The sequence below is a fragment of the Calypte anna genome, chromosome 19 (assembly GCF_003957555.1).
Source record: "Calypte anna isolate BGI_N300 chromosome 19, bCalAnn1_v1.p, whole genome shotgun sequence".
Classification (NCBI taxonomy): domain Eukaryota; kingdom Metazoa; phylum Chordata; class Aves; order Apodiformes; family Trochilidae; genus Calypte; species Calypte anna.
The window spans coordinates 6,379,049-6,393,288 of record NC_044264.1 but is presented as its reverse complement, the minus strand read 5'-3'; the positions used below and the strand labels follow the sequence as shown (position 1 = coordinate 6,393,288).

The window sequence follows — 14,240 nt, the reverse complement described above, 5'->3', positions numbered from 1 at the left end:
TCCCACAGCTACCCATCCCGCGGCCTCCCCTCACGTTGCCTTCGCCATGTTCACGTTTGGTCTTCCTTAGCAAGAGGGAGAGAATTGAGGGCTGAAGGGGCGGGGGGGGATGCACAACTTTGAGAACGTCTAAACTCAGCCCAGCTGTGGCAGTTGGTTTATTGCTTTCAGCTGGTACTTGAACCCAGGTCCTGGTCTTGGAGTCTTTCCCAGGTTTAATCCCCGGAGCTTTCTCTGCAGCTGTATGACACTGCGCTGACCCCGAATGAGGATAGGAAAATAGAAACGGTGCCAAGCCAGAGTCTCTTTTTCATTTGGAGTCTGGCTGTCTGCCCATGACCAGGGTTACATAATGGGAAACATAGCTGGGGCTCTGGAGAGCCCGCGTTTCACCACGCTGCCCAGACCTTCGCGTTCTGATGCTATATATCTTCCTAATTGTAGCTCGGATGCATTTATCACACTGCTGGATTTGAGTCCTTACAATATAAAAAAAAAAAAAAAAAAAGGACAAAAAAAACCTAACCCAGCAACACCAACCAACCCAACTCAACCCCACACTAAATTCCTCAGCTCGCTGCTTTTCCCCTTGGACAGAGGCAGAGGGAAAGGTGTGAGGGGTGAGTACTGCCGAAACTCTGGAGCAGTGTGGGAGACTGTGTCTTTGGGGTCCTTTTCTTGGCAGTGGCTTGGGAACAAACCCCGGTTCCTGGCAGGCCTCCTCTTCCTAGCTGGGGGCTCAGCAGTCCTGATTTTAGCCTGGATGAGAAGCTACACCTCTCCCCAAAACCACCTTGCTGTGTCTATTGTACTCGTCCAGCTCTCAGCCCCATTTGTATGGTCACTGTGGCCCAGGGGATGTGCTGGAATGTGGTGACAAACTACCTGGATCCTTCTCCTGAGGCTGCTGTGTGTATTTGAGAGGTGTAGGGTGTCCTTCCCCTCTACCTATTCAGGCAAGGGTCTCAGCAAAGTTTCAATGGCACTTTTCTCAGGTGTTTTAAGGAGCTAAACTTGACTGTAGACATCTCTGCTTCAGAGCAGCAGTGTCCTGTGGATCGGGCATTGTGTTCCCAAGTCATCTTGCAGCAAGTAACAGTCACTTCAGTATCTCAAAATTAATTTATATCTGCACGTTTCATGGCAACCATTGCATTGAGGTCTGAGCAGGCAGTCATTTCAAGCAGTTGCATTGCCTTGCTGCTGGGTTGGAGCAGTCCAGCTGTCCCCAGGAGTGGTGTGAAGAGATTAGGGTGTAAAAGCTGGGAGTCCTGGGGAGACAGGAGCAGGGTGGGCCTCCTAAGACAGAGATATTGGCAGCAGATGGGGCAAAAGGCAGATCTCCAAGGAGGCTGCTGTTTGTGGGAATCCATCTTCTTTTGGGAGAGGCTGTGAAGAGGGCAGGGCAGGGGTGAGCAAAGCTTCTCCTTGCTCTCCTTTGTTGCTGCAATGAATCTGATGCTAAATGAAGCTCAAGAATTGATGGGGAAGCCCCTGGACTGACAGACAAACTGCTGCAGGGCTGGCCCTGGCGAATCTGCGCTCCTTCCATGCCGAAGCGAAGGGCCTCTTGGTTTGTGGAGACTGTCTGCAAGCATTTAAAAATGGTTAATTTAAACCAAGTATTAAATTAAATCCAAAAGCTCTGAGCACATTCTAGAGCTTACCTTCCCAGAGAGATCTGCCAGATCGCTCTCATCACATCGCTCTTGCAGCGAAGTGTCACTGAGATGGCAGCTCCCACTGGGAGAGATGGACAGAGTCTTGGATGGGAATGCCAAGACCTTGCTGGAGCTTGCTGGAGACTAAATGGAAAATCCCTTTTGCAGAGCTCAGCCTTTGTTAGTAGTGCTGGCCACCAGAGTTTCCCTATCAAGACATCAAAGCGAGGATTCAGAGGTGTCTCCGTAGTGTTAGCCTGGCCAAGAATGAAGGTGAAATCAAGTGAAGCAGAAGCCTAAAGGCTCTGTGGAGAAAAGGATCTGTGGCAAAGCAGAAGCTGGCTGGGAGAAGACTGCACCTCTCCCGGGGAGGAGAGCATCCCTCTAGCTCTGAAGTCGGGTTTCCCAGGAGAGGAATGGGTTTATGGATGTCTGGCTGGCCAAAGGGACTGTGTGAGGGTAGAGTGGAGGAAATCCTCAGTGCCACAGGGCAGAGGGGCTGTGACCACATCATTCCCACACTGCACAGCTGTATCCCAGCCCAGGGCAAGGTTAGGGAATGCCTTTTGGGAGGCGCTCCCACCGCCAACCCCTTTTGTTCCTTTGCTGCTTTCAATTCAGCTTCCCTTGGGCCAGGAGAGAGGAAACTCAGGAGGGGGATGCAGAGCACTGTGTAAGGTGATGCAGGAGCTGGGGTGGGCAGTGGTAGTTGGTGGGTGCACGTCACTGAGCCCCTGGAGCTCGTGAGCCCAAGGCGTTTGCCATCTGCGCGGCAGCGTGGCTTTCGGCAGCCAGGGAACACAATGCAGGGCTTCTTCTGCGCCGCGCTTTCCGGGTTTGTTCTGCAGCTGTGGAGTTTGAATGTTAGTGTTTAAACAAGCTGGTATTACACAGGAAATGGCCACCTCCACAGGCCCCCGCAGGCTTGTAACATGGGGTCATTGTGCTTGATATTAATCACCAGGCAGCCCGCGCCCCCGGTGAAGATGGTGGCTCACACCAGAGCGCCACACGGTACCATGGCTGGGGGTGATTTGACGAGCATCAGGCTCTCCCTGGCACCCTCTGCTCTCCCCAGGCTCCCATGTGTGCCTCTTGCCTTACAGTGCTCCATTGCCCATCATAGGCACTCATCCTTGCCAGGAACCATCTCTGCACAGACCCAGCACAGCCTGCACTGGTGCGGTTCTCTCGCCGTTGCCTGGCCAGGCTGCGTCCTGTCGGCATGCAGCTGGGCTGCGCTCGCACTGACAGCTACATTAAACCTGGAATCCTGAGGCAATAAAAAAGAAATTAACTCTTATTTTTTTTTCCTGTCCTAACGGGATAAGCAAATGTAAATGTGTCTGTGGGGAAGTGAATGAACCCCCGTTCTGAGGAGAGACCTCGCGCTAACCCCCTTCTCACTTCCTCAGTTAAAAGCTCTGGGAGCCTCGTCCCAGTACCTGGGAGTAGTGTGCCTGGGCTCGGTGACAATGACCCAGGGCCTCGCTCTGCCAAAGGACCCTGGAGCAGTGGCACTGTGTGTACAGAGCACCTGGTTGTGCCTCAGTTTTGCAGAGAGGCCCCAGCACCACAGCACTATTGGGTGACATGAGACACAAAAGCCTGGAGGTGGTGTTGTGCTGGGAAGGGGTAGCAGGGAGAAGGTGTCTGACAGGGCTCTGAGTGCATGTCCCAGTAGGACATCCATGGGGCTGTGTGGTGTTGGTAGGAGCTGTTATTCCTGGCTGGCTTTGCCAGCAGGAAGCAGGCAGTAAATCGTGTAAATGATCCTGGTGGTGCCGGTGCTGGGAGATGCAGTGCAGAGGAGGAGCTGCACCCAAGTGTAAGGCAGAGAATGCTCAGACCCACTCTCTGCGGTGCTTCCTCTGTGCTGCAGGAGGATACCAGAACAGAAATACCAACACCACCTTCTTTATTGGCTTTTTAAGCACTCTGCAGGGTGCTGCGCATGAGAGGGTGCTGCCTGGCTGCCGCAGAGCTGCTTGGAATTGCATTGCAACAAGATCCTGCTACCCAGGGAACCAGCTTGGTCTGTGGGAAGCCCAGGGTGGAAACTTAACATATCCAGTGCAAATGACAGATGTAGCAAGGTGCTGCAAAGCTGTAGGGAGCTGGGAATGAAAGGGATGAAGCGACAAGGGACTTCTCTGATGCTCAGAGGGTGGTAAGGGGCTGCTCTGCCTGGCAGTGCTGCCAGAGGGGCTGGGAGCAGGCAGATGTAGGGGTGTTTTTCTGACACGGGGTGCCAAGCCCTGTGGGAGGGGGATGCTCCCAGTGCTTCATTTGTGCTGCTCCTTCACCCACCCCTGCCCTGCTGTGTGTCCAGGTCCTGCCCATCATCCTGCTGCTGTCCTCTCCATCCTCTTCCTGTTTCTTTGGAAATACAGGTGAGAGCTCTTCCAATGTGTTTCTTCTCCCTTCTCCTCCACCCTGCCCCACCCACCTGGCTCCCTCAGCCACCTGGGAACATCCTCTGCACCAGTGGTTGTCCCCCAACACCCTTGTGTGCCCGTTCCCCAGCAGCTGCAGATGTTCCCCACATTCTGGTGCCCCGCCTGATGCCTTCAGCCTCTGCACCTCCTTCAGCCCAGCCCAGCCCAGCCCTCTCTGGTGGGGCCCCACCAGTGCGATGTGACCAGACTCAGGCAGCCCAGCCCAGTTGCCAGCAGGGCACTGGGAGAGAGCTGAGCCTCCTGAGCCCCATGCATCTCCCATGGGCAGAGCTCATCTTGGAGGTGGCCCAGAGCAGCCCTATCACATCCGGTGCTTGTCTCTGTAGCCTGGGCTGGAGGATAAACTATCAGGGCTGTGGGGCAGTGGATCATTCCTCTTATTATTTTCTTCTTTTGCAGATAGGGGTCGTGGAAAGTTCAGTTCCTTTTAACCCTCACAGCTCTGTTTATTTTCCAGCTGGTAGCACAAACGCAGCGTTTCCCATTACATCACAAAGGGCCTCGGACAGATCCCTTCGAAAAAACGTGTTGCAACTGTTTATTTTTTTCCATATTTAAACATTTCTGACAGCCAGACCTGGCTGAGCCAAGTGATGGAGCTTTGTGAATGAACCCAGCTCCTGGTGTCTGTGCACAGAGGGCTTTGAAGGACCTCTTCTCCTCTGCAGCGTGCAGGCTGGGGCTGGCTTAGGGACGTGGGCGACTCTGCGTTACATGTGTGCTGATTACGTGCCGGGCTTTGATTAATGGCTCCTCATTCTGCCTGGCTCCCAGGACGCTCTTGAAAACAAGATGTTTCATTTCAGTGTGCTTTCCTGGTACATTGATTCCCGTAAATAACCCAGTGCAGGCTCTGTCCACCTGGAGCAGTTCAAAGAGCTGGGGGCCTCTCTCCAACCCTGGGCTGGTCACTCCTGCACCCCTGTTGATGTTGGCTGCCCTGCGCTTGTCGGTGCCCCAGAGGTGTGGGGTTGGAGGAGCAGCCCTCTTCTCTGCCACCAAGGAACAGATCAGCCCCAGTTTTCTCTATTCCCTGCTTTCATCCCAGTTCACCCACTAAAAAAACCCAGTTTGAGTGCTTTTAGAAATAGGAGGGTGACACGCAGTCTGAGGCAGCCTGGCTGGCTGCAGTGCCTGCGTGCTTGTCGCCTGCTTTCCCTGTGCTTGGTCCTCTCTTTGGTGCTGGCTCCTCCCCAGGGATGCAAAGAGAGGGGTCCAGGGCTGCTGGTGGCCTTGTGTTCACACGCAGCTCCCTGCACATTGCTGCTATAGGAAGGTGACACACCACCGAGGCAGCTTTGCAGGTCACTTGCAAGTGTTGAAACTGTGGCCAGAAGGAAAACATAGCTTAACCTCCTGTAGCTGGGGTTTAACTAAAAAAAAACCTGAAAAATCTGTAGCATGTGGTTGCAGCAGATAACATCCAGGCAAAGGAGAGGGTTCCCCAGGCTGGGCTGGAGCTCCCCCAGGCTGGGCTGGAACCCTCCCAGGTGCCTCTTTAGCCCCAACAGCAGAGTGAGGGATTGGTCTGTCCTCCCGGCAGGCTTTGGAATTGAGTAACAAGCATCGTTTCTCCCATCTGGAATGATCCGGGTTCCTGCTGGCACTGCACGAGGAAGCTGCTTCCAGAGCGTGTGCCGGCTCAGGGGTGGCAGAGCAGCAGGAAGGGCGAGATCCTGGGATCCACCCGCATCCAGGGGGACACGGGGGTGGTCGGTGTGAGTGCGGGTGAGGGTTACAAACCCTCCCAGGTCCAGTGCCAGCGCAGCTGTGGCCGGAGCCCTCCCGGTGGGGTAGGTTAGCCCGGCGGTGGCTGCCTCGCCTCGCCTCACCTCTCTGGTATTCGCTGCAGAATTGCAGGCAACTCCCAACGCATTCCAGCCCCAAATTGTTCACGTCTCTCCTCGTTCTCCCAGGGTCTCAGTAGATGTGTGGGCGACGCTGGCTGACTTCTGTAACATACTGACCACAGTGAATCAGTCGGAGGTGCCCTTGTACAAGGACCCAGATGACGACCTTGCCCTGCTTAGCCTGGAAGAGGATCGGCTGCTCTCGGGCTTCATTCCCCTGCTGGTCGCCCCCCAGGAGCCCTGCTACGTGGAGAGGACCTCGGACAAGGTCAGCAGTAGGCCAAACATCCCCCCTTGATTCCTCCAGACTTTTATTCTTGGGAAGTTTTCTGTGCAAACGGAACATGATTAAGTCATTGAGAAGGGTGTTAAGGGAAAATATCGACCTTTCAGCCGCTGACATCCAGCTCTGTGTCATGAAAACCCCTCTCGACTTCCTCTGGTGTGTGTGTGCTCGCTGGCATGTTGTATATACGATCATTTCCTCACTTGTTTAAATAGTGCAGCTTGTGTTGGCAGTGCTCTCAGTGCACTCCAAATGGTTTGCATCATGCTTAAAGCACCCTCCCCCCTCCCCTCGGCCACAAAACTCTGCCTTAGGAAGGCAGCCAGGACTTTTTTCCTTCTCTAAAGAGGAGAGTGATAAATAGGTGACTAGAGAGAAGCAGACACCATGTGTTAACGTACAAAAGGCTTTTAGGAATATGAAGCATTCCCCACTGCCCGCTCTCTATTTTCCTTTCTTTGCTCTAGGAGCCCATTCTAGCCTGAACTTTCCTTTGGCTGTTTGTTTTTAGAATAATGAAATCAGTTCCCTTGTTGATGTGGGGTTTTGGGTCTGCTCTCTGCCACCACCTGGCCAGAAGGGACTTGGGGGCTGCACTTGGATAACATGTCTGAACCTGATGGGGGATGGAAGAGGCACAATGGCATTTGTTTTGCACACCCTTGGAGGCACGACAGGATAAGAGTGGCTCTCAACAGTTTCCTGCTTGGAGGTGGAATCTCAGCACCAGAAACATTGCTCATCTGGAAAGCTGTGGGGTTGCCTCCCCGAGCACTTGGTGTTTGGAGAGGAGAAGTGGGAGATGCAGAGGCTGGTTTCTGTGGACAGCCTGCATGTGACAGTGGCAGTTTGCCTTCCCATGTGCCACTTCTTGATATTTTCCTGAAATGATGGTGAGAAATTTAGGACCTTTGTCACAGAGGCACCCAAGAGGTGCAAATTCTTGTTTCACTTCTCTGTCTGCCCCAGCCAGTGCTCACTGCACTGCCTGCAGCAGAGGAGATGGGAGTCCCATTTAAACTGAGAGCTCTCTCTGTCTGGGGAAACACCTTAAGTCCAGGGAGTCACTGTGAAAAAACTTCGAGGCTCTGTTTGAAGGGCTTAGAATAACAAGGATGTGGTTGCCAATGCTGTTTTAAGGAAGCCTCTTTGCCCAGTGTGTACTGTGGCCTGAAGGGGGTCCTGCTGGGGACAGTCCCAGTGACCCACTCTCTGTGCAAGGACACCCTAACAGCCACAAACCAGAGTCCCCAGCAGGCAGGTGAGGTGTCTGAGGAGCCCCATGACTTGTTCCAGGGGGTCAGGGTTCCCTGAACTCTCCCTCTTCCACCCACACAAGTTTATTCAGAGAGCCATCTGCCTGCCCTGCCAGGCACTTGCGCTCACGTGTGTAAAAGAAAAGATTTGTCTTTGTCTTGAAGCTACACCTGAGCTTCTGAGTTCATTTTTCTCGCTGTTGTGGCTCTGGTGTTGTGCTTCTTATGTTTAATGAACAAACTCTACAACTGGTGCCCATCCCAGCTCAGCACCAGCCACCCAACCACTGGGATTATAAGGCTCGAGAGACAAAACATACCCCAGATAGAAGGAGCCAGGCCTGGATGTGTCCATCCCTCCTGGGTTGGGTTTTTTTTTTTTCATTTTTTTACTGTCTCTGTGGGTGTTGTTTGGTTTGAAAGTAGCTGACTTTGGAACCATGATCCCACCCAGCAGGCTGGGGTGTTTGCTCATGTTTGTGCAGGTCTGAGTCCCTGCTGTGTGCCAGTTGTGTTGTGCCATCTTCTGGCCTCTGCCTTACGCACCAAGCACATCTCATGGGGCAGATGGAGGAGCTCATCAGTACCAGAACTGCCTTGGACACTGAGTAGAAGCAACAGGTTCTGCAAGGTCTCTTCTCAGTCCAGAACTGACCAGTTAATGGTCAGACTGGTGTGATGGCAGGTGTGCATATTCACTTTGCAGAGGACACCCAGTAAGGTTGAGGGGAGAGCAGTGGGATAGAGCAGAGGTCTCAAAAGCCTTACTTCGAAGGACCTGGAAAAACTGGGGCTTTTTCATCTAGATGAAATTCAGGGAAAATGCAGTAAGCAGAGAAGGGAACAAACTGTCCTCTAGCTCATTGCTGAAAGCACAGGAAGGAATGGGCATAAATTGCAGCAAAATAGATTGAGACTAGACTTCAGCAAAGACTTCATACCTTCAGGTAGTTAAGCACTTGAAAGCAGCCTCCTTAAGTAATTCTGCAGAATCTCTTCATCCTTGGAGATTTCTATAAGCAAGCTTGGGTGACTGTCTCAGGAACAGCTTGGGTGGAGGTGAACTGCCTTGGAAAGGGAGGCAAAGTGACCTCTTCAGATGCTCCTACACCATTTTCTGTGCTTTTGTGAAGCTGTAGAAAGAGATTGGAATGGTAACTGCGTCATTGCAGTCAATTGACTGTCCTGTTCCACAAATCTTCTCCTTCTGCAATATTAATGAAGTGAATTATCTGACCTTGTAGAAGTGGGGTGTTGTAGAAGGCAGTGCAAACCAAGCCAGGAAGGTTGGACATGAACTCGTATGCCTTTTACTGTGAGCAAGGTACACAAAAGAATTTTCCTGCAAAAAATCCCCCAGTCATGCTTAACTGGGGGATCCTTGTGTGCAGCCCCCTGCCCACTGTCCCTCCCTGCCCTCCTTTAGCATGCAGAGCCTGGGTGAAGCTGGCACCCCAAAAGAGGCAGCTCTGAGCTGTTGGCAGTGGAAGGGCATGTACCACATCCAGCCACATTGCAGGAACTTTCCCATTTGCATGCTCCTTGTTGGTTACTGATTGACTGAGCTGCAAGCAGGTGAGAAATGGTGTATCTGTGCAGCAAGAATTATTTCCAGGACTGTTTTTTTGTTGCTGTTAAGCAGGAGTTAATTTCTGTGCACCCAGTTTCTTTCTCTTGTGTTCTCAGTCTTGGCCCGGTTTCCAGACTAAGTTCTTGACTTGTGCTGTTGAGGCACAATAAAATGTATGGCTCTTTATATGGCAGCCTGTGAATGTCTTGTGGGCTGGCAGGAGGGTTCTGGTATGGCAGAGTGGCTCTGGGATGTTTGATGTGATACCTTTCCTGTCACTTGCATGGCTAGGAAGATACCACTAGCTTTTTTACAGAAAGGATATAATCTCACCTTGTTTGCTGATGCTCCAGATTCTTACTCCATGCTTTTGCACCATAGTTTTTTATGTGAACTTGTAAAATTTGGGAGGAAAGGAATCTGCTGAAAGACAAGATTAGAGGCTGTTGGTCTTTAAGTGGTATTGAGGTAATTGACTCCACCAAGAGGATGGTTGTTTTATAAGCTACATAGGACAAACACTGTGCTTCCCCCTTCTTTTTCTTCTTCACATCCCATTTAGCAGATGGAGTGCAGTATTCAGCCAGAGGTTTCTCAGCAAGTTTTTGAGCATTTGGCCTGGATCTTATTTTGAGTGAAAATGTTCTGACTCCATTTGTTGCCATGAAGCTGTGCATTTGGATTCCTGCTGGAGCCAGTGTGACACTTAGAGCTTTCCTTCATTTCTTGCATTGTCGTTGAAGCTGTAACCAACAAAAGCTGGCTCTAGGGTGAGCATAACTTGGTGATGTTCTCCTGGGTGTATGTTGGGCAGATATCCATTGCAGCTTATGTGATGGAACACCATCGAACATACCAGTCAACAGCAAACTATGCAGCCTGGTGCCTGAGCTGTCAGGCTGTGTCTGCAGCATTTGCAGCCCAAGGGGACACTGCCAGGACCTCATTCATCCCATGTTGTACCCGAAGTGAGAGCAGGGACCAGCAGCATGGTTGGGTTGAGGTATAGGAAGGAGAAAGGTAACAACTGTGGCTTCATCCTGTGGCATGTAGTGCTGTTGTGGGGGACTTGCAATGGAAAACACTTGGGTTGCATTGAGGTTAAAGCAAATCCTAGTGATGGTGGATCTGAGTTGTGCATGGGTCTGTTCTTGTGCAGCCCTGGGAATCTGGGACATGTCCTTGTTCCGTCACCTCTCACTGAACCCTGTTGTCCTGGGAGCGTCCTGCTCTGTGGTGGCCCCATGGCTGGGAGATGGCTGCAGATTGCCCAGCATGGAACAGAGCAGGGAGGTTCCTTCTCCTCAGTGCAGGCACATGGCATCACTGCATGCCTGTGAGCTCCGCATGGAGGGCTCTGCCAGGGAGATGTGGAGGAGAAAGTGTTAATGTCCCTTCCCACAATAAACCTCTCTACATGGGGGGTCCTGAAACCTGAGCCTCTCTCTCCTCCCCCAGTCCTGACACACATTAATAAAAGGTTTTTAAATGCCAATAAAAAGGCAGCAGCCCCAGCTCACTAGGTCCAGGGCCCAGGGTCCTTGGGAAGGCACTTCACAAATGTGTTTTTTGCATTTTCAGGCTTTTGGCTGGTGAATAAGATTGAGGAGAAATACTCCTTCCCCTGATAACAATACAGTGAGACGCAGGATCAGCAGTGTGTGGATTAAAACCAGACGGTGCATGATTAATACATATGCTTATAGGGCTAGTCACTGTGGTTCCCTTCTCTCCAACAGAAAGGCACTTTTTTTTATCCCCTCATGTGCACACTCATGTGTGGAGTGGACTGTCTCAGATATTCACCACTCAGCTAGTCTCAATCCTGCCTCACCTCACCAGGCAAATGAAAGCTCTAAAATGTGAGGTTCTGGAAAATAACAAGCAATATTTCACTGCCTCAGACCTACAAACTGGGTACTGGGTGGCTCCTCCAGCTCCAGGGTGCCCAGTTAGCTTCCCACATTTAGTGCCACTCTTGTTTCACAAGTCCTTGCTTCCTACCCTGCTCACTACTCACTTGTCACTGCAGATAGCCTAAAATCCAACCTTTGTTCTCCTTAGAAAACACAGCTTTCTTTCCTCTTGTTCTGTCCAGCCTAGGTGGGCAGTCCAAATCTGACCTTCTCTCTCATTGTCCCAGTGTGCTCTGGATTTGCAGGCCCTTTAAATTAGGTATTTAGGAGGCTCTCACAGGAGTCTTGGACTAAAACTTGTCTTGTTATTCACTTTTTTATGATATTTAAGGCTTCCTAACACTTGCTGATGTGTAGTCATATCTGATGTTTCTTGGAAAGGCAGCCCCAGGTTTAACAGCCCAGGAGTAATAGGTGTCAGAGTGATCAGGCACTGCCATGCCTCTAAATACCAAAAGTTTTGTCCTTTCTCAGACCTGTTGCTTCCTGGGATACCAGAGATAAAATCCACCTTGCAGTGGCTGCACTAAAGTTGTTTTGAGAGGACTTCTTGCAAGAAATCAGAGGAAGGGTAGCAAGACCAGGACTCTCTTTTGTAAGCAGAGAGAAAACCCCAGTGAGCAAATATAACTGTTTTCTCAGCATCCTTTCCATATTCCCATTCCCTAGCCTTTGAACATCTCCCTCCAGCTGGCAGGCAAATGCACTCAGCCCATGAGAGCGAGAGCTTCCAGCTTGGAGTTTGGTCCAGAGAGGAAAAGGGAAACTGTGAGCAGAGATCAGAGCCCTGAGTAGGAGAGTCCAAGGAGAAGTCATCCTTGAAAAACTCCTTCCATTCCTGCCTCCCTCGGTTTCCAAACAATCAGTGAAAGATCCCTGCCACAGGCAGCCCTGCTCGGAGCGGGGACTTGGCAGGAGCTGGCAGCCCCGAGGCGGTGGAATTAGAAATGTTTTTATTTTCTGACCAGTATCTGAACTCCATCCCAGCCTCGACCTTCCCTTTCATGTGGTGCCTTTGGATTGTAAAAAGTAATTAGGCTAAATTACAGGCCATGTTGGAAGGTGATGTCATTGGGTGGTGGAGGAGAGGCTGGATTTTATGCCACCATGAAGGTAGCACACAGAATATCACCTGCTTTGAACTCCCCAGCTGTCCTTAGTATGTCCTCAAACTACAAGTGCCAGGGACTGTGTGGACACCATGGGAGCTTTTGCTGGGTGTCACCAGCACAGTTTGCAGTGGGAAAGCTCAAACTGAATCCCTGTTCTTGGGGCTGGGTGGCAGAGGAGGGTATACTGGTGTCTGTTGTGCTGTTTTAAATGTATCTTCAGAGAAACAGGCATGAGTGCTGTCCTAGTGACTGCTGCTGCATTTTCAAGGGCTGTGCAGAGTACCTTCCAGAGAGGTGTTTTGTTCATTTATCATTTTTTCTTGGTTTTTAATCACTCTTTAAGCTAAGAGAGTTTTGAGCATTTTCTTAAAACTGCATTTCTCTAGCTGAAGGTGAAGGGAACTTGGGACAAACAAGTGTGAGGACACCAAATACAGCCCTGGAGAAATCCGCAGTTTGGAGTAATAGCTCAGGCTCTTAAAAAAGGGGGTGGGGGCTTTACCAAAAAAAGAAAGAAAAAAAAGAGAAGGGCAATAAATCTAGCGAGTGGAATCTGAGGGAAATTATCCCATCTGGAAAACTCCAGTGCTGGTGCTGCTGAAGGCTTAAGGAGAGATGGAGATCGCAAGGAGAAAACCCTGCAGTCTGAGGATGACAGGCTGCTTAATTGATGTCCACTGCAACTGGTACTCTGCCAGCTGACGTTGGCCCCCTTCCAGCCTGCTGTAATTTTGGGGGCCAGGTGTGAAGCGTTTCTGTTCCATCTTGTTCCCAAGCACCTACAAGAAGCCTCACACATCTCACTGGAGGCTGCAGCCCTGTAGGAAACAGCTGTACAGGTAGAGGTGAAAGGAAATGTCGCAGCTGGGCCAGGAATACTCCCCCGTGTCTTGCTTGGGGCTCTGTTTGGGGTGGGGGGTTGCTCTCCTCCCACCTTGTGCTGGGTTTGGGGAGGTAGCTGCTGTCACAGGCACACCTGCCTGTCTGTCAGCAAGGTGCTTTGAACATCAGGGAGCTTCTGGGAAGAATTTACAGGTCAGAAACCCCCCTTTTCAAAGAGGAGCCCACAGTGGGGTGTGCGTCAATCCTGGAAGTGGGGAACCCAGCTTGGGAGAGCCCCAGATGCTAGCAAGCCAGGGGAGCTGTGGCCATCTCCTCAGGCAATCACAGGGAAATTTCCAAGGGAACAAGAGTAGGTCTTATAGAAAGCACCAAGACTTGATTTTGAAAGGCTGATAACCCATTGGGATCTTCACAAATTCCATTTCGATTGCTTTTAAGAACATGTGTTATTTTCTTCTTTCACTTTCCACTAATTGAATTTTGCTGTAGGTTGGGACGTCCTCCAGTGCTGCTCTCATCCTGATCTATAAATGTGTCCCTCATCCCTCCGTTTTCTTTCCTTGAGCTGAATAGTAGGAGTGGTGCTTCTGGGCTCTTGGCTGCCCAGGCTCAGTGTGCTGCTCTGTGAGCTGCTGCACCAGCTTGTAAGGAAGAGATAACCACTGTGCTCTGCTGCTTTCCTCCATACCCACCGGATGCTTCTAGTGTCCCTAAGCCTTTTCTCCTAAAGGCATAACTTTGCCTTCAGCTGTGTTAAGCAGCGTGGTGTTTGCTTGTGAGTGGACAACTGAGCAATTTTGAGGTATTTGCCTTTTGGTGAGTTGTACTCTTGAAAGATTAGGAGGATAGAAGATGGTGTCTAATCTGCAGGCTTTATCAGTAAAGGTTTTCTTTGTCCAGGTCACTGAGCCTATTGTTAAGCAGCATAAGCCCCAGCAAGCTTCCCCATGGCCCCACCGGGACTGCCCTCCTGTTTACGCTGACATTTTAAGACCTCTGTTGACCAGATTTTAATCCAGTCCATATCCTGTGCACTGCAGTCTCTGGGGCTTTTCATGTCCTCTGGTCACAGCCAGGCAGAGCACTCAGGCTGAGGACAGCTGCCTGCCTGGTGTTGCAGAGCCATGCCAGCGAGCTGCAGGAGCAGTGTTGGAGGCAGCAGGAGTTCAGAGCTCTGCAGCTCCTTTGCCACAGCCGAGCATTAACAGGTCCCATAGGCTGGCACGATGAGGAGGAGGAGCAGATCGAATGGTGCCTCCAGTCCAGCACCTCTCTGCAGAGCTGGGG

At 51.2% G+C, this 14,240-nt stretch overlaps 1 protein-coding gene across 5 annotated transcripts in view; it reads left to right on the top strand.

The window, feature by feature from the left end:
* The window catches only part of SMG6 (SMG6 nonsense mediated mRNA decay factor), a 110,628-nt gene that overhangs the window by 56,422 nt on the left and 39,966 nt on the right, over window positions 1–14,240 (top strand). For all 5 annotated transcript variants that reach the window (XM_030462262.1, XM_030462263.1, XM_030462264.1 and 2 more), the window contains one exon: window positions 6,037–6,238. In XM_030462262.1, coding sequence (XP_030318122.1) covers window positions 6,037–6,238 — 202 coding nt within the window. The remainder of the gene's footprint in view (window positions 1–6,036; window positions 6,239–14,240) is intronic.